The sequence below is a fragment of the Canis aureus genome, chromosome 34 (genome assembly GCF_053574225.1).
Source record: "Canis aureus isolate CA01 chromosome 34, VMU_Caureus_v.1.0, whole genome shotgun sequence".
In the NCBI taxonomy this organism is placed as follows: Eukaryota; Metazoa; Chordata; class Mammalia; order Carnivora; family Canidae; genus Canis; species Canis aureus.
The window spans coordinates 8,253,456-8,274,788 of NC_135644.1; the positions used below are offsets into that span (position 1 = coordinate 8,253,456).

The 21,333-nt window shown below is 35.8% G+C and overlaps 1 protein-coding gene across 2 annotated transcripts in view; it reads left to right on the forward strand.

The window, feature by feature from the left end:
- CCDC141 (coiled-coil domain containing 141) overlaps window positions 1-21,333 on the forward strand; it is a 175,355-nt gene that overhangs the window by 24,903 nt on the left and 129,119 nt on the right. For both annotated transcript variants that reach the window (XM_077883463.1, XM_077883462.1), the window contains exon 3: window positions 20,938-21,129. In XM_077883463.1, the coding sequence (XP_077739589.1) occupies window positions 20,938-21,129 (192 nt within the window). The remainder of the gene's footprint in view (window positions 1-20,937; window positions 21,130-21,333) is intronic.

Consider the following 21,333-nt stretch of genomic DNA (forward strand, 5'->3'; position numbering starts at 1 on the left):
CGAGTCCCACGTCGGGCTCCCTGCATGGAGCCTGTTTCTCCCTTTGCCTGTGTCTCTGCCTCTCTCTCTCTCTTTCTCGCTCTCTCTGTATCTCTCATGAATAAATAAATAAAATCTTTAAAAAATTTTTTTTTATTGGTTCCCAGAGTCCCATCAAGATTGATAGGAATATTTGGGACATGTTTTAAGTATTTGGATTTGAATTAAGTATTGGGATCCAAAGAGACCTTTGTTTTATAATAGTAAGTAAACAGAACCACTAACCTATGTAACAAGAGCTCAGTGGACACAATTATATTTTTGAACCACCAAATAATAATTAACACTGACTTGGTGCTGTGTGAAGCCAAAGGAAGAAGGGCATACTCTGGCTTCGGGGACTTTATAATCTACTGGAAACTGGATTTTTGTTTTCTAAAATTTGCTTTTAAGGAATTATTATCCAAAAAAACTGTAATGGCCCATCTTCTCAGAATATGAATTTTAAAGCCCCTATTTCCTTTCTTTGCCATTTACCTTTTGCAGCGACTTCATCTTAAAGAATTTTTTTTAAAGATTTATTTCTTCATGAGACAGAGAGAGAGAGAGAGAGGCAGAGACACAGGCAGAGGGAGAAGCAGGCTCCATGCAGGGAGCCCGACGCGGGACTCGATCCCAGGACTCTGGGATCGTGCCCTGGGCCGAAGGCAGGCGCTAAACCACTGAGCCACCCAGGCGTCCAAGAATTTTTTTTTTTAAATATATAATCCTGTAGGAGATGCAAGAATGGATAAATAGTTCTTACTCTCACCTAATTTATAATCTACAGAATTTAAGACTTTCCTATTTACAATTGTACTATACAATGAAATGTAACATCAAATCAGAAAGGTAGAAATAAAATGAGGAAGGAGTCCAGAGGAAGGAGGAATGCTTATGGCTGGGACAAATAGAAGGATTTGACACAGGAGGCAGCAATGGAACTAAGACTTGAAGCCTAACAGGTTTTGGATAGGCAGATGTGAAAATGTAGAATATTCTAGTTCAAAAGAACAGCAAACACAGAAACAAATATGTGATGTTACCTACAAGAGAATGACCAGATAATAGAACTCAACTATCTCTTTTTCTCAAAAGTTTCCAAACTTTCCATTCTTTGCTTTCAGGTATCCCAAGCTAATTATCTCCAGTTTAGTGGTCACAAATATTATTTCTATGCATTAGAGACTCTACCTGTACTCCACGGTCTATTTTACACATAGACTCTGGCGCGTCAGGAAAACATATGCCGGATATGCCACATTTATTTGCTCTTTTAGAAAATTGCTATTCAGGGGACCATTTAATGCTCCACTGAAGAGAAAATCCATAATCCTTTTTGTGCTCTGCATGGCAGTTGAGGTGGCATAATGTCCATAAAATATGCTATACTTAAAACCAGTGATTTCAAAGCTACACTTAAAAAGACAGAGTGCATTTTTTCAAGTATCATAGAATAGCCTCAGTTCCCTATTCTTTTGGAACCCAAAGGGAAAGTAGTGTCTTTAAGCATCTCTTTAAATAACCGGTTTTATGACGTTGGCCAGAGTGACTTTTTCTCAGATCCAATTCCAAAATACTTTCCTGAGTTTAATGACTAACCAAGTGGGAGAGGAAAAACTTAAATTAAACTGGCCTTGACCGAATCCTGAGGCAAGCCATTTTTCATGGATTGCTCATCTTAGAAGCTCCATATCTCATTGTCAACAAAGTCTGCTTACACTGTAAACTGGGCATTCCATTTTGTTCTAACAACTAGCTATTTTTTACAGAACAAAACAAAACAGAACAAAACCTAAACATGTTATTACTGTTACTGTTAATTAATCTAAGTGTTTATTTGGTGACTGCCCTGAGGATTCTTCAATTGGAGAATGGATTTTTTTAGTCTGAAAAAAATATATATTTTTTTACTAAGTAAAGAAGAAATTGATTTTTTAGACTCTGAAAATAGACTGAAGTATACATATATATTTTCATACCTCTGACAGTATCTAATTTTTCTTTGTGATTTTTTTTGTGTAGCCCAACTGCTATTTTCTTCAGACTTAAGGATGGCACCAAGGAGAAGGGAGGGTTTTATTTTGGTCTAAAGCAGGTGACAGGGAATGAAGGTCTAAAGAAGAGCATAGGGAAGACTTGAGAGGTAGGAATACAGTGTGTTTTACTTCCAGGAGATAGAAAGGAGGGATAACCACCCACTTCCCAGCCTTATAAAGCACCTTTCTCCCAAATTAAGATATAAGTAGAAAGTAGAAGCTCATTTGTAAAATGGGTTTCTCCAGTTTACAATGGAATGATGTGGCTCTTTAGCACAGCCAACACTGTTAAAAGATAGAAGTAGAGGTTTATATTTTTTTCCCCTCCAAAGGTCAACTATTATTTAGACACAAGTCAAGAAAGTAAGATGTGGTGAAAGTTGGACTAATAGGCCACTGGTAGGCACTTTACTTTCGTTGCAAATAATTGTTAAAAAGTTCAAAATTTCTAGATAACAATGAAAGCTTGATCATTTTAACTTACAGATATTTCTGCTATGTGAAAATTGAAATTCCAAATAAATAAACAGATGCATTTTTATGCATATGCAAAATCTACACTATCCCTCACTTAAAAAAAAAAAAAAAAAAGAGTTCTTGAAGCATGGGGGCTGATATAAATTTTGCCTGGGAGCCAGTTCACTCAAACTTTACCATTTCTATCACCTTTTCCTCTCTAGAAACATTCTCAGCAGCTTGTAAAGTCCAGCCTACTCTAGTCCTGAATCTCCACCACAGTGTCACCCCCCTCACCCTTCCACCTCATCCAGAATGCAACCTATATTCCATTAGGTTTAAGTTAACTCATACATCAAAAGGTAGCAAGATATTAATATGCCTATTCTAAATCTAACCCTAACTCTAACCCTAGATTTGAGAAAGTGGCTTACTGAACACATGATAAGAAAAGCTGAGAAGCAGCCTAGTTATCCTAGAGAAGACCCCAAATATTTAAGAACTGGTAGTATTTCTGAAAATAGGTGTGAAGGTAGAGATTTTACAAAAAGATGCTAATGCGTCACTCCTCTCCTTCACTGATTCATTCAGTAGGTAATGAAAGTGGGTACTGCATTATATGTGGGCAATATAAAGGTGGACACAACACACATCTTGTACTTAGGGAGCATACATGAAGGTAGGCTTTTTTTTTTTTTTTTTTTTTGCAACTTTGCATTTTGGAACATTTCAAACCTATAAAAGTCCTTTACCTAGATTTACTAATTGTTAACATTGCACTACACTTGCTTTCTTTTTCTCACTATATTGTGAGAAATGTATGTATATATGTATATACATATATACATATATACATACATACATACACTTTTTGGAGTAGGGAGAGCAGTATTTATTTTTTACTTTTTAAATTTTTAAAATTTTTATTTACTTATTTTATTTCAATTCAATCTGCCAAAATATAGCTTAACACCCAGGAGAGCACTATTTAAAAGTGAGTTTCAGACATCAAATGTTGGGCATTTAAATAAGCAAGCCCAGTAAGTTTGGAGCAGCTTCAGCAGAAATCCATATAAAATTTAGTTACAGAGAGAAAGGGTAGTATAAGAGGAAATCAGAATTTTCTTCATAAGATTATTTTCCAGATATATAAGAGGTGGGTAGATAGCCTGAACAATGGGAAAAGCATACATATACCAGGGTCCCAGGACCAATCCAGTGTGAAGTGTTAGGATAGCAGTAAATAGTTTTGCATGGCTGGACCATGGGCTAGGGAGAAGGTATTTGGTAAAAGGGTCATGGGAAAGATAGGATGGATGGGTAGACAATGACCAGTTCAAGCAGGGCCAGATATGCCATAGAAAGCAGGTTTCTCTTTTTCTTATGGTTGATGAATAATCTCTGACAAGTGTTAGGCAGGGGGAGACCTGATTTGTGTATTATTACCAGAACTTTATGGAGAAAATATCTTAAGTTAGAAAAACTACTGTAAGGGAGGTCTTTTAAAAGCCATAATACTCACCCATGAATAGATGTCCTATTTTCCATCCCCAGAAGCATGGATGTGCGGAAATGTGCTTCAAAAACATGGTTGTACATCAGAATCAGGTGTGGAGATTTTAAGAAACAGAGATTTCCAGGTTGTTTTGTTTTTGTTTTTATTCTGATGTGTTTCGTTTTTTTAATTCCAAATCTATTGAATCAGAATCCTCTGAAGTGGGGCCTGGGAATCTGTATTTTAAAAATCTCCCCCAGATGGTGCTGGTGCTACCTGGATTTGGGATCACTGACCTGTAGAGAGAGGACAGAGATAATCAGTAGCAGGGGTCTTTACAAAGGGCTGGTCAGTGCCCAGAACAACTCTACCAAATGGTAGGGGAATACAGTTTTGCATAAAGCCTGCATTGTTCAAGTCACCATGTCATTCATCCTTTTGTGTCCTTGGAAAATATCACAAAGTCAGGTCCAAGGAAGGGCTTCACAGATATCTGACAAACGAATGAGCACTGCTTGGCCTTAATGGTAGTAAAGGAGCTGGCTAGGACTGTGGTTGTATATCTATCAGTTTATTAAAATAAATGATATAGGTAGCCTGAAGCCAAGATATTTAATCAGATTTTTCAGCAATTCTATTTTTTTTAAAATCAAGACTCAGCCATTAAAAAAAGGACTCAGTCATCTTGATAAAATATCTGCTTTAAAGAAAATAACAGAATATAGGCTATGACATCAGTCACCTTGTGAACACTGTCACACTAAGATTTTATGGGCTAAACTAAGAAAATGTATTCCCTGGTACTCCTTCTGAATCAATTATCATCACTGTGTGATTGTAACAGATAATCTAAGTGATGACAGGTAGAGATAATAATGGGAGTTAATTCAGACATATATTAAGTAATGGAGGTAGGCAAAATCATTTAAAACTAAACTTGACAGTCATCCCATGTTTATTTCAAATGCTTTGAAATAAGTGTTATGAAACATGTTATCTTACTTGGCAAAAGCAGAGATAGTATTACCATATAATCATTAGCTGACATACAGATGTCAAAACCAAGATTCTTGTTAGATAACAAAAAAAAAATTTTTAAGTCTGTCATTTCTAACCCTCTAGTACTTAAACAGTCTTATTTAGGCATTGTGAATATGGAGAGGGGCTGAATGGGTAGACTGAAATTGGGTGTTGGGGAACAGAACTGATCTTCAGGAATTAATACTTCACTCTGTTCAAAATCCATATTACAGAGTAGCATGCATTTTACTTATTTTTATTTTTAAGATTTTATTTATTTATTCATGAGAGACACAGAGAGAGAGGCAGAGACACAGGCAGAGGGAGAAAGAGGCTCCTCATGGGGTCCCTGATGTGGGACTTGATCCCAGGACCCTTGGGATCACAACCTGAGCTGAAGGCAGAGATGCTCAACCCCTGAGCCACCCAGGTACCCCATTAACATGCATTTTAAAGTATCTAAATAATGATATTGATTAGGTGCAGTTCTTTTGCTAACTCTCAATTCAAGAACGGAAGTGATTTTAAGATTTTGATTTGGTGCATATGCTGATTAAGTAATTTTGGTTTGGAGAAGCCATGAAAAATGTGAACTAAATCTCTAAACATGTTTATTTGTGTAAGGAGGAGAATTAGGCATGGCCAGAATCAGGAACATAGTAATGCTGTAAAGCTGTCTCTCCATCTTTTGGACAAGCTGTCTATATATGGCTGATAGGATGGCCAGACAAGTACATCAGTCTCATGTTCTGTCAACTTAGTAATTCAGGTGAAAAGCCTTTCCAGAACATTCCAGCAGAAACTCTGGAGGAATTGGATATTCTAGCTTGGATCATCTTCCATCCCTGATCAATCACATTTTGATCCTTGAGCCAACCAACCAATCCACAGCTGGGATAGATAACTCCTATGGGCTAGGCTAGCCTTATGTCATTGCCTTTACTTGTTAATGGCTGAGGAGCAGGGTTGGTTCTTGCCAAAGTCATATGTCATGAATTTTCACATGAAAGAAGGGTTCTATTAAGGGAAGAAAAGGGCTATTCACAAAAAGGAAAGAATAAGTTTGTCACAGTGGCTGAACTTTCACATTAGTGTTTGTGTGTCTAGGAAAGGAAGAGAAAGTACCATATTCAATGGCAAAAACAAATTTTGCTCTATCAAGTGAGAAAAAAATGCATTTCTTCAATAGTATAAACAATTGTTTTCTCTATTTTAATAAGGTCTTAAATATTATAAGCCTCTCACCAACCCCAAATTTAATATTAAATCCTTATATGAAATGTGGTAGAAAATAAAGTGAAACATTTTACGTACAAAGTGTCTAGATTTCAGCTACTTCTTATGCGTTGGATGTGGTAGAGACTCAATAAATGTTGAGCAAATTAATGAATTATTGTACTGGAATTCATTGGGACGATAGAAATCATCCAGTTAATCTCTTAGATGGATGTGAACTTCCCCTACAGTATCCTCAGAGTGGTTATTCAACTACTATTTGAACACTTGCTTATGAAAATCCCCACCGTTTTCCTCTCAAGGGACTTTGTTTGCCATATGCTCACATTGTATAAAATGACTAGAAGCTGGTAACATTGAGCAAAGGAGCATTCACATTGTTTAATTTCTTTTCTCTCTCTCTCTCCTCACTCCCCTGAATGTAAGAAGCAAATAACAAGTTACTATTGAATGATGACTCAAGTACTATTACTTGCTAATGATATTCAAATGAACAAGCTGGCCTTTGTTCAGGGAAATTTGGGGGAAATTTTGGCCAAGGAATTGATGGAGGGGAGACAGAGAAAGAAGTCATGGTGCCTTCTTTCAGGTCCAAATCCCTCCAGGGCGCGTTGGAGCTGCTGGAGTGGAAGGCTGTGGTAATGGTGGTACTGGGTGATTGACACCTATGCCAATAGCTATTGTGCCTTCCTTGTGGCTGATAGAGGTGTGTCTTCCACCGGATTACAGAGAAGAAGGACATGAGCTGCTGCCTCATCTGAAAGGTAGAAATATACAGAGTACCTCAGAGAGGTAGTTTATCTTAAAAAACATACACAGTATTGAAGCAGAGGTAGGGATAGTAAGCACATATCCCACACCTATTACATTATGATCTGTTACCTCTAGTAACAAAGATCATTAGAATACAATGTGTTGGTCATTGCAATATGACTTCTGTTGTTATTTTCCCATAGATACATCATATATGAATCTCTTTTTTTTTATTTATTTATGATAGTCACAGAGAGAGAGAGAGAGAGAGAGAGAGAGAGGCAGAGACATAGGCAGAGGGAGAAGCAGGCTCCATGCACCGGGAGCCTGATGTGGGATTCGATCCCGGGTCTCCAGGATCGTGCCCTGGGCCAAAGGCAGGCGCCAAACCGCTGCGCCACCCAGGAATCCCAATATATGAATCTCTAAATACATCCCACTTTTGGATTAACCTGCTTTTTGTTCTATTCTTGGCTTGAATAGAACATCCTAAAATCCTCTCTGAATTTTGGTAAGTTTGGTAATTTCAAAACTCTCAAGAAACCAAAGGAAGTTTTGTGGCCCTTAACACTAAATATACTCTGGCTTTGAAACCAATTTGATAGGACAATTATTAGCATTAGAAGAAATAGTAGAACATGACTATAAACACTGATTTAGAATACATTTCGTATCAGCATTAGCAATGTGGTTTGCAATAAAGACAGTACACGTTCGCTTTCATGTATGTTTACTTTGTTTTAGTGAGGGATGCCTCAGAGATGCATAAAAAGGAGTATGTTGACGTCTTCCTAGTCACCAGTACAATTCTTTGCTCAGGGGAACTACAAATCCCAGAATACAACATTTTATTCTTACTTCAACATGGGTTTCAGAAATTAATGGAGTTAATTTGATGAGGTAGTTGGATTCACTATGAAACCCAAAATGTTAAGACTTGAACTTCATGTAACATAGACTTGTCAAGTTTCCTACATTCATTTGAAGTAGTGAATGTTTGTATTATCTATCTCATGTGATACAGCTAATCATTTGCATACATAAAAGGAAGTATTTCGTCATAAGGAATTCATGTAAAATTTAAGGACAAATGAGTGATAGAGAATTTTTCAGAAAAAATATATTTATAAAATATATCCTAACATATATGTGTCTTTGAAGTGCATTACTGTTATTTGGGCTCAGAGTAAAATATTTCATGTTTTGAACTTTTACCAATCCCGAAATTATTATTGCAGGTTGTAGTGTTGTCATGTCCCTCTTCAAATCAGAAATAGCTTTTTGTTTCCTATTTGGGAAATGGAGTCATTTTGTTTATTACTGCTAGGACCTCAGTATGTTCTTTGTCCAATGGTTTTAAGTACATAAAAACAATCCCAGCAAGAAGATACATGTAAACATAATTAAAGTAACATTTATTGAATGCTTGCTGTATACCAGATACTGTGCTAAGGGCTTCCATGGATTATTTCCTTTGATCTTCACAAAACCTTATAAGGTAGCTATTACTATTGTGTCCATTTTATAATAGGCTAAGACTTGAGAAAAAGTAATTTGTAAAACGTTCAGAGCTACCAAGTGCAGTCGGAATTTGGGCCTCAGATTTGTGTTTAAATCACTATTATACTGTATATGGTAGATCACAAAGGAAACGTTACTATTTTGTAATGTCGCCATTTGAGGCAAATTCATCTCCACCACTGGAAAAACACCTCCATGTACATGATTTTCATTGGTCTTAAAATATTGTCTTTATACAAGAAAGAGTAGACATAATTTTATTTTTTTTCATGAATAAATTTGTTTCCTCTTTGTGAGAAGACAAATTTTGAATTTCATCAAGAAATGTTAAAATATACAGACAAAAAATATCAGGATGTTTCAATCCAGAAACAAGTACTGAACAAAAAAGATTCCTATGCCACTTTCCAGATTGGCTTACTGCATAAATCAAATTATCTGAGTAATTGCTCAACTGCTCACTCATGTTTATTGGCAACCTGTACTTCATAGACATTGTGATTCCACTAGAAGCATATCAAGTACTCTGTGTGTTTGTAAGATGTATCATTTTGATTAGTCTGTGATGCTTCCTCATCCATTAAACTGTCCTTCCTGGTCTCCGTCTTCCTGCATCAAATTGGGGCAAGACTGGCATCTTCTTGGCTCTGTTAATCTTCCTGTTTCTGCCTCTGTTTCCTGAGGCTTCTGATTTACAGGTATTTTGCAATTCAGCATATCTCTTGTCACCTCCTTCTGCAGCCTTCTCTGTTCAACCCTGTGATTTTTGTCAGCCAAGGCAGAGGGAGAAGCAGACTCCCCACTGGGCAAGGAGCCTGATGTGGGGCTCCCTGGACCCTGGGATCATGACCGGAGCCAAAGGCAGGCACTTAACTGACTGAGCCACCCAGGTGCCCCCGATTTCAAATTTTTGATAAGGATTTTAAAACATTTAATGTAAACTGCCAAATTTCAATGCTTACACTTGTATTTGTGTTTTTCATTTCATTGGTTCCGACAGAGCAGCAGTTTGACTTTTCTGGTGTTTTCTCAAAATTGGGAATCCACGGACTTTTTCACTGAGTTCCTGAATTCTTGAGATTGAAAAACACTGCTCTACTGTGCTGAAATGGGCTTGGACAAATGAGCAGCCGCTCAAGCCTAGCTACTCATTCCTCATGCATCTATTGTGTGTATAATCCCTGTGAGCCTCATGCTCTGAGAATGTAAAAAAGTCCCTGTCTTCAAGGGTTACTGGGGAAGTCAGATACATAAAAAGACAATTTTAGTATATTGTGATAGTGCTAGTCAACTGGTACAAACTTTCAGGAGAACAATTTAGCTGTTGCATCAAGAGCCTTGAAAATGTGGGATAATACTTGACCTAGTCATTCCACTCTTAGGAATTTGTTTTATGGAGAAAACCACAAAGATTTATATGAAAAGATCAGGAAGTCAAATGAAATGAGAATTGTTGGAATTAGCTCAGCCCAATATTATTTATAATAGTTAAAAATGGAGACCAGAATTAATATCTGTAAGAGGGGAATACTTCAATAAATTATAGCCTTATTGATGGGATAATAAACATCCACCGCAAATAACATTTCTACAAAATATTGAAAAAGAAAGTATTCATAATATGATATTAAGCAGAAAAAAATATATATAGCTGCAGTACCAGAGATCAGCAAGCTTTCTGGTAAAGGGTCAGACCGTAAATATTTTAAGCTTTGTGGGTCATATTACTTTGTGAGTTGCAACTATTCAGACTCTGCTATTGTAGTGTGAAAGCAGCCATAGACAATCCATAAACAAATGGATTTTGTTCCAATAAATATGGTTGTGTCCCAATAAAAATTTATGGAAGCTGAAATTTAAAAATTTTGTATAATTTCCATATATCATGACATGGTATTTTTGATATTTTGTTTTGAAACCACTTAACATAGATGTAAAATGTAAAACAATGTAAAAACAATTATTAGCTTGTAGATCATACAAAAATAGATTTCAGCCTGGGTTTGGACTGCGGGCCACAGTTTGCTGATTTATACCATATGATTATAATAATGTGTGTGTGTGTGTGTGTGTGTGTGTGTGTGTGTAAAGCCATATGAATATTAATGGTAGTTCTCTCTGGAGTAAGATTATAAGTAATTTATGTTTTTTATTTTTTGTATTTTTCCCATTTTAGTATGAAAAGATTTTCATAATCAGAAATAAAAAATAATTTGCTATAATAATTGTTATAATAGTGGAAAGCACTTTCTTTAAAAACACTTTATTCATTCATTCATTCATTTATTTATTTTAGAGACAGTGAGAGCAGGAGTGGGGGGAAGGGCAGAAGGAGAGAGTTAGAGAGGGAGAAGCAGACTCTGGGTTGAGCACAAGCTCAATTTCACAACCCTGAAATCATGACCAGAACCAAGACCAAGAATCAGATGCTTAACTAACTGAGCCACCCAGGTGTTCCAGTGGGAAGCACTTTAAAGGGGCAAATACAAGGTGCCTGGATGGCTCACTTGATTGAGCAACCAACTCTTGATTTCAGCTGGGGTCATGGGATCGAACCCAGGATCTGCTTATCCTTCTCCCTCTGCTCCTCCCCCTACTTACTCTCTGTTTCAAATAAATAAATAAAATATTTAAAAATACATACATACATACATTCATACCCATGGAGGTTGGAGGTGAGGGAAAGCTTTCTGAAAAGAGTCAACCCCCAACATCTATCATGTCTTGAAGGATGATGAAGAACTACTCAGGCATAGTTGAATCACAGGAGGGGCGGAAAAAGTGGAGGCAGGAAGGAAGAGCATTCTAGGGTGAAACATGAAGGTTAGTCCATGTGAGAATGGAGAATCCATTGGAGAATCAGGGAGCCACAGAAAGTTTAGAGGGCTGGAGAGCAGTGTGGGAGAATGAGCAGAAACAAGATTAAACAGAGAATCAAGTACTGAAGGTCTTACATACCATGCTTACACTTTGAATTTTATCTTAAAATCAATTGGAAGCCACTGAAAACTTCATGAGTTGCTGAGTGACATGATCATATTTCTGATATAGAAAAATCTGCATGGTCTCGGAACAGAGAATGGATTGGCTAAGAGTGAACCTGGAGACAGAAGGACAAGCTGAGAGGCTATTGTACAAACTCAGGTGAGAAGTGATGAGAGGCTGAGCAGAGGTGAGGGATAGAAGTAGAGGGAGGGGAAGATTGAATGATTTGTAGGAGGTTGACTCAATAGGCCTTTGGAACTGAAGGACATATGGGGGAGAGAAGAGTAAGTAACAGATGTCTTCCTATTTTCTGCTCCTGAAAGCCAGGTGAGTAGGAGATTTGGTGGAGAAAATGACATGATCAGTTTCATATTTTTTTTAAAGTGCCCCTGGCTGACACGATGTGGACAAAATTGATTTGTTACTCATTTTTTTCAATTAAGATATAGTTGACATATAATATTACATTAGTTTCAGGTGTATAATATAGTGATTTGCCAATTATATACATTATGAAATGCTCACCGTGAGAAGTATAGTTACCATGTGTCACCACATAAAGTTATTACAATATTATTGACTATATTCTCTATCCTGTACTTTGCATCCCTGTGGCTTATTCATTTTATGGCCGGAAGTTTGTACCTCTTAATTCTTATCATTTATTTTGCCCATCCCTCCACCTGTTTCCCCTCTGGCAACCACTAATTTGTTCTCTGTATTTATGAGTCTGTTTCTCTTTTGTTTTTAACTCATTTGTTTTGTTTTTCTTTTTAGATTCTACATATAAGTGAAATCATATGGTATTGTCTTTCTCTATCTGACTTACTTCACTTAGCATAATACCGTCTAAGTCCATCCATGTATCCATGTTGCTGTGAATGATGAGATTTCATTCATTTTTTTTTCTGAGTAATATTCCATTGTGTATATATACCACATCTTTATCTATTCATCTATCTGTGGACATTTAGGTTGCTTCCATATCTTAGCTATTGTAAATAAGGCTGCAGTAAACATAGGGGTGCATATATCTTTTCAAATTAGTGTTTTAATTTTTCTCAGGTAAATACCAAGAAGTAGAATTACTAGATCATATGGTATTTCCATTTTTAGTTTCTTGAGGAACCTCCATACTGTTTTCCATAGTGGCTACACCAATTTACATTCTCACCAGTAGTGCATGAGAGTTCCCTTTCCTCTGTATCCTCACCAACACGTTGTTTCTTGTCTTCTTGATAGTAGCCATTCTGACTGCTGTGAGGTGATATCTTACTGTGGTGTTGATTCGCATTTCTCTGATGAAAGATGATGTTGAGCATATTTTCACATGTCTGTTGGCCATCTGTATGTCTTCTTTGGAAAAATGTCGAAGAAGGACAAACATTATATGGTCTCATTCATTTGGGGAATATAAATAATAGTGAAAGGGAATAGAGGGGAAGGGAGAAGAAATGGGTAGGAAATATCAGAAAGGGAGACAGAACATGAAGACTCCTAACTCTGGGAAACGAACTAGGGGTGGTGGAAGGGGGTGGGGGTGAATGGGTGACAGGCACTGAGGGGGGCACTTGATGGGATGAGCACTGGGTGTTATTCTGTATGTTGGCAAATTGAACACCAATAAAAAATAAATTTATTATTAAAAAAATGCAAAAAAATAAAAATAAAATAAAATAAATAGATAAGTCATAAAAAAAGAAAAATATCTATTCGAGTCCTCTGCCCATTTTTTAATTGGATTATTTATATTTTTGGTATTGAGTTGTTTGAACCCTTTCTATATTTTGGATATTAACCTCAGATATATCATTTGTAAATATTTTCTCTATTCAGTAGGTTGCCTTTTCACTCATTTTTCAGTTGTAGATGTTTTGAGTCTGAGGTAGTTGTTGGTATTTGGGTGAAGATTTTCAGTACAGTTGAAAAATCAGGGACAATAAATTATATAAACAGTGGTTGTATTTATAAGAGCTTATGCATTCATTTGCTCAAAGGTATTGAGCAACAATTCTTACTCTTTCTTTTCTACCTTGCACCCAAGGATTATATGGAGACACAATCTAATCAAAGCTTGTGGCTCATTGTGATAGTCCATCCAAACTTTGGGATCACTTTCCTTTTGCCCACAGGATTGCATCTAAATTTCTGGAAGAAGTTAAGTATAATTTGAAAAAGTTACACAATGATTGATATAATCTCCCCAGCTCAGTCCTGATATCTACTTGTTGACTGAAAAGAAAAGAGTAAAAACCATGGTCTCCTGAAACACCTAGACATTTAAAATTAGACAAAGAAAGTAGACTTTTAAAAGAGAGACAAAGCATGGAGGGAAAATCTGAGTGCAGTAGTAACCAATGGAAGAAAAAAAGATTTAGGAATTGTGTAACAGCATTAATCACAAAAAAGTAAACAAGGATTGTTGACATTGACAAATGTGAGGTCATTGTGGAACTATACAAGAATATTTCAGTAAGGTATTAGGGATGGAAGTCATTCAGAGGTGAGTTGAGAAGTGGATGGGTATTAAGAAAAAGCTGGAGTATCAAAGAAAAGAAAACACAATCATAACTAGATGTCCTCTCCCCAATCTTTCATATCTGTTACCACAGTTTGTATGACTTGATTAAGAGATACTTGGAAAATTCTTGCTGAATGGCTGAGAGCATGGGTAAGTGAATACATTCTTGAATAACTTCAGGTTCCATTAGGTATTATCTTCTCTGAACCATAAGAGTCATTGAGAGTATTATTGTATTGTAGTTGAACAAGTGACAGTTTGGTTTTAGCTTTAATGGAGAATAAAGAGCACTCTTTCCAGTCAAGTGAAATACTTTCTACAGCTGTCTGTTGACTAAGGATGTTATAAGTGCTTTAGGGATAATGTATAAATCTTTAAACTATAAAGCACTATATAAATATAATTATTTATATTGCAATACTATTACTGCATTGATAAAAAAAAAAAAGGGCATGCCAAAATGAGTTTTCTCCCATTTATTTTAGGTGCATTATCAGATACTGATTTATCTTTTTACCTCACAGTTTTTGATAGTGTTCAACATTTCTCTCTTTAGACAAGAAGTCCATCTATAGCCAGTAGCAACTGAGGCAGGCATTGTGAAGAGATGGTGTGAAGGTGGGAGCAGCACTGGGCTTACTTAGAGTTCAAAATTATATCCTGAAGGTGCTTGGGTTTAACTTCTACAGTATATATAAATCCTATGTAATTTTTGCAGGTCTAAAGAAGAAGTGAGAGATGTAGAAGACCTGCAGGATGTTGACAGGGGTTTTTCCACAGTTGGAAAGCTGGGAGTTGTGCATTCTAGGGAATCAGGAGACAAATCAATTTTGGTCCAGTCTAAGAAGACTTATTAATATAACGATGCAAGGGTTTGCTCCAAAAGTAACAGAGAACTGCTGCCCTAGCATGGTTGCTGTGTTGCAATTTTGCTAGAGGGGCTTCCTAATCTTGGTATTAGATTGGAACAACTGGCCTCTGAACTCTCCTCTAACAGCCTGTGAAATAAGGTGAATCATTTTCAGGAGAAAGTGATCTCTCCTACACATTCCACCACAACATTTATTGGGCTCCCACTATGTGTAGGGCGTTCAGTGTTTCCTGGCATGGTTTCTATTTGGTGGAACAATACTTCATCAAACTGCTCCCCACGATACAAACACATTGTGACAACTAAAGATGCTTCAACATATTTTTAAACACTCCTTTGGGGCATTTTGGTTGGAAACCAATAATAGGTGCTGGAGTTTTATTTTTTTTATTTATAAATTTATTTTTATTGGTGTTCAATTTGCTAGGTGCTGGAGTTTTAAATATGACCACACGTAGTTCTCTTGTATCTCCTTTACAGACTTGAAATCATTCTGATTAGCATGCACAGTTTATTAGTTCTCTCCATTAGCATATTACTTGGATTTGTGTTTCAGGCTACCTAACTGATATGCTGCTTTTCTTATGGAAAAGAGAGATGAAAGAGGTAGTCTCTGTAGAGGCTCAGCAACCCATGTAAAATATAGAACAGTATTTCCTGAGTGCTGGTAGCAAATGAGATAGCACCAGATTCAGAAGGGAGGGCTGGCTAATAGGATGTCATGTACATGGGCAACCGTGGAAAGCTGGAGAACACTAAAAGAATCATGTGGCCTTCCTGGCCTTCCTAACACCTTCAGTGCAGAAGAAGACAGAGACCTAAGTGCTAAACATCAAACACCTAGATAGTGGATTTTTGGCTTTGGATTCAGATCATTCCCCATTTCAGGAATCTCACAGAAATATGCTTCAACCCATCTTTTTCTTGATATTTTAAGTTGGTTGAGAAATATCCCTGTTCCATAAATCCTGCCTATTCCATTCTGTCCGGGTCCCTCTCTCTTCTCCAGTATTTCGGATGGTGTTTGGTTGTCCGTGGGGAGCATTGAACTGTACCTGGCCTCTGATCCCAGCACCCTAAAAGCATTCTAAATTCCAAGGGAATTTGGAGCAGATAGTTTTCTGTCAATCCTTAAAGCAGAAAGTCTATGGGCTTTTTTGGAGAAAATCCCAAGTATGACTTGGGACCAAATTAAACCCAGAGGGTTCTGCAGGAATGTTCTGGCCTTGGGATTGCAATGAATAGAACATTTTTGTGGTTCACACTGGAGGTCATGGGAGAGTCTAAAGGAAATATTGGAAGCCAGAATTGTAGTCCTTCAAACTGCTTGTCCCCAAAACCTCTGTATCACTGATTTATGAAGTATCACTTCAGTGGGAAAAGAATGGTATTGAGAAACTATTCTTTATGTGATTAACAAGGCTAATCACAACAAACCACCTCTGAAAACAACCCTTTTAGAGATAGAGATAGCCAACTTTCAGATTTAGCTTATCACCTTTCTGTCAAACTTGAGAAATATCCCTGAAAGGTTGTGTTCTCTTGCTTTGCTCTAGAATGAATTCATTGCACATTTCTTATTCTCCCCTAAATCTCTGCCTTGGAATAATCAAGTTTTCCTACTTTCAGTTCTTAGTACAGTCTCTCATCCGATGAAGTATCTTAGAATTTAAAATTCCTAATATATCTTTCTTCTCCTTAGATACTCTTGAGCTAACACCCGTTATAAGTAGAAATTAAGACCAAGTCATTCCATTGTAATGACAAAAAGTATAAAATGAAAAAATATGCACAATACAAAACTAACTGGCCTGCAAGATAATCTAAGACTTGTCACACAAGAGGAAAATGCCCAGATACTGTGCTTTCCAATAGCTAGATAAGAATGTATACACAGTTGATCTAATTCTTCTGACAATTTAGAAAAGCCTTTATCTGGTTTAGCCTAAACACCAAAGAGATCAGAGCTGGCACATATTCAGTGCATGCCTCTGAAAAGTTCATTGGCACGTTCATCCCAATCTGCCTGAGACTTTGAGGTAACTATGACATTATCAGGCACTGGGCTAGATTTTTTCCTTTTTTGCATAATGAATTCTATTTTCCGTCTTCATTAAGCATGAGGAAACGTTGGATGTATAATGTAAGATTTTACGTTTGTAAAATACAAAGAGTTTACCTTTGTGACTGTATCTGGCAATACTAGGGTACAAACAACCTCCCAGTAGCAGTGGCTCAGAGTAACACATTTTATTTTTATTCATATTACATTTTGCCTAAGTGGTAATTACAGTTCAGTTTTGCATGTCTTCTTTATTTTAAGGTCCAGGGTGTAGGAACATTCCCTTCTATGAAAAGAGAAATGGTGGAGTCACTCGGTTCTAAAACTTCTGCTTGGGAGTGGAACACAAAACTCCTGTTCACATTTCATTAGTCTAAGCAAATCACATGAACAAGTCTGATGTTAGGAGGCATGAGAATATAATCCTTACAGGGAGAAACAGCAAGTAACTGGGAACAATAATACAATTAAAGTATATAATGTGTCTTAGGGTATAATTTGAAAGAGTAGAAAAGGGAAGAGCTACTCTAGAATTCTAACTGGAGATAATTCAAGTCCCCTATTCCCAGTAAAACAATGGCATGGCTTTTCTTCTTTTCTTTTTTTTTTTCAGAATAGTTCTATTTTATGTAATTGCAAAAATGAACACCTCATTTCTCCAATGACAAAAATAACATTCTCATAAAAATTTAAAAACTCACAAGATGGCATAGATAAGAAAGCAAAATTCATTAGAAAACATCTGGGTAAATACCTAGCAAAATGAAAAAATATATTGAAACAAAAACTTACACATAAATATATATAAATATTCATAATAGAACTATGCATTGTAGCTTAAAATTGGAAACATCTAAATGTCAGCAGGCAACTAGATAAATTATGGTATATTCATTCATTGGGATACTACTCCATAATGAAAAGAATATATGCAAGAGCATGAATGAATCTCAAAAACCTTACAGTGACTGAAAGAAGCCAGATAGGAAAACCACATGCTGTGTGGTTTCATTTATGTGAAACTCCAGAAAAGGCAAATCTAATCTAAGGCAGTAAGTCTATCAGTGGCATCCTGAGACATGAAGTCAGCAGGGTTGATTAATAATGTTGAGGTATTTTTCATTAATTGTTAAGTTAGAAGAGTCCTTTATATATTCTGCATAATTGACCCTTTTAGAGAAATTATTTTCAAATGTTTTCTGCCATTCTATAAGTTTTCTTTCCACTTCTTTGATAATGTCCTTGATACTTAAAAGTTCTTAATTTTGAAGCAGTCCAATTTCTCTGTTTTTTTTGTTGTTGTTGTTGTCGCTTTTGCTTCCAGTGTCATAACTAACAAAGCATTGCTAAATTCAAGATGATGAAGATTTACCTGTTTTTTTCTCAGAATTTTAGAGGTTTAGCTTTTACATTTAAATCATTGATCCACTTTTAGATGGTGTAGTTAGGGTTCAATTTCATTCTTATAATTGTGGATATCTGGTAGTTCTAGTACTATTTTGTATGTGTGTACCAGTACTATTTGTTGAAGAAACTGTTTTTATTTCATTGAATGGTCTTGGCACCACTGTTGAACATCAATTGGCCATAAATGTATGGGTGTATTTCTGAATTCTCAAGTCTAATCCATTTATTTATATGTACATCCTATGACAGTACAACAGTGTTTTGATTACTGTCACTTTGTAGTAAGTTTTGAATTTGAAAATGTGAGTCCTTCAACTTTGTTCTCCTTTTTAAAGATTGTTTTGGTTATTGGGATCCCCTTACAATTCCATATGAATTTGGATTTCTGAAAAAAAAAAAAAAAGGCTGTTGAATTTTTGATAGTGATTACACTGAATCTATAGATAGCTTTGAGTAGTATTGCCATTTTAATAACATTAAGTCTTCTAATCCATGAATGTATCTTAGGTACTATTTATAAAAAATTTATAAAATTTATAAAAAATTTATAAAAAATAAATTTATAAAAAATTTATAAAAAATAATAATGAGGCTATTATGTTTAATATTAAAATTGGAAACATCTAGCCTCATTATTATTTTTTCTCAAAACAACCTATAATAGTAGGTTTTTAAAAAAATTTTTTTAATTTTATTTTTTGTATATTTTTTATTGGAGTTCGATTTGCCAACATATAGTATAATACCCAGTGCTCATCCCATCAAGTGTGCCCCTCAGTGCCCGTCACCTAGTCACCCCATCCTCCCACACACCTCCCTTCCACTACCCCTTGTTCTTTCCCCAGAGTTAGGAGTCTCTTGTGGTTTGTCACCCTCTCTGATATTTCCCACTCATTTTCTCTCCTTTCCCCTATAGTCCCTTTCACTATTTATTATATTCCCTGAATGAATGAAACCATATAATGTTTGTCCTTCTCTGATTGATTTACTTCACTCAGTATAATGCCCTCCAGTTCTATCCACGTCGAAGCGAATGGCGGTATTTGTTGTTTCTAATGGCTGAGGAATATTCCATTGTATATATAGACCACGGCTTCTTTATCCATTCATAATAGTAGTTTTTATTCTCCATTTGATCTAAGAATTATTCTTTAAAGTGTTATCTTAAGATTTCTAAGAGATTTATTGCTTGGACTTTTTTTTACCTATTCCATTGGGACTAGGTATATCTACTTTAAATATTTTGATGCCATAAATATAAAGATTTGTGAGTACCTTTAGATTGTACTATTTATAAAAATAAAATGCCATTTAAAATCTCCATTTCTTGTTTACACTTCTAATTTATCTGTCATTAATGTTGTCAGTCCTTTTATTTTGTCTGTCTTTGCCTGATATATCTCATCTTTTTATTTTCAAATGTTATATCTTTAGATATGTCTCTAGCAAACATAAATTAATTGACTTTTGGGGATCCCTGGGTGGCGCAGCAGTTTGGCGCCTGCCTTTGGCCCAGGGCATGATCCTGGATCGAATCCCACGTCGGGCTCTCGGTGCATGGAGCCTGCTTCTCCCTCTGCCTATGTCTCTACCTCCCTCTCTCTCTGTGTGTGACTATCATAAATAAATTAAAAAAAAATTTAAAACAATTAATTGACTTTTTTTTTAAACCTAACCTGTTAATGTTTTTTCTTTTAATTAAGAAAGATAATGCATCCACTTTCTTGGTGTTAATTGATATTTAATCATATTCCTATCATTATGTTTTGTTTCTTTTGTTTGTATCCTGAGAAATATTCTTTTTATATCTTTTGTTTTCTTTATTTTTGTTTGCAAAAACAAGAGATTTTACTTCCCTTTTCTGCTGATATTCTAGAATTTATTCATATTATTTTTAGTCTATTATATTTTTAAAACCTTTCCCATTATTTTGGTGCCAACTTTAAGAATGAAACAGAATCTATGAGATTCTCCTCTTATCCCTAAATGAAACAATGATGTAAGCACAATTATCTTCCATATTTCGTTCAATCTGTATTACCAGTTATAGATATTCTAATTTTTACATTATAAACATCCTCTTTCAAGAACCTATTTTTAACATTTACATTAAGCTCCACAAGCATATTAACAATAATAATTATTTAGAATAAACTAAGTTTTACTGGGTTCATTTCTCATATTTTTTTTTCTTTATCACTCTCTTTGGGATGTGTCCCAGTTAGTTTTCTTTTCCTTTATTTTTTTTTTTCAAATGTGAGGTCAACATAATATTCTGGACCTCTGGGAATGTAAATGTGTGCCTTTGATAAGTTTCTACAATATTTGAACAATGTTTAAATATGAATGCCTTAAGCCTGGCCATGCTTTCTAGCTTATCACAATTTCCATTGCTCCCTTCGGTCTGCTTGATTTATCTGCCTGCATTGCAGTTTTTGTTTATAAATTCTTTCTAAACCTTCTTAGACCACATACAGTTTAAAATATCCAAATGTTTAAAATATGATTCCAGGTTCTTACATTGAGTGACACTCTTTTCTTTCCTGCACTTAGGCTTTGGAAGATCAGGTATGGGAACTCTTGCAGGAAGCAGACAAGACAGCTGAAGAGAACAAGGATCAGAGTCAGGTCTATGATGCCATGGCCAACACTTTGGGTGAAGCATGGGCAGCCCTTGTCTCCATGCTTGAAAGAAGAAGGGAGCTCCTCAGGTTGACCTCTGAATTTTTTGAAAATGCGTTGGAGGTTTGTGTTTTAAAAAACTACCTTCACATCAGAGAAAATAGCACTCCTGAAAATGTTTTATTTCCACAAATTGACATTGCAATCAGTTTTAAAAATGGCAGAGCGACCAAGTTATATACAATACATTTAATTTTTGATTGCCAAAACATAAAACGGTTAATGCTTTAAATGTAGCCCTTCAAAAAAAAAAACCCTAAAGGGGCA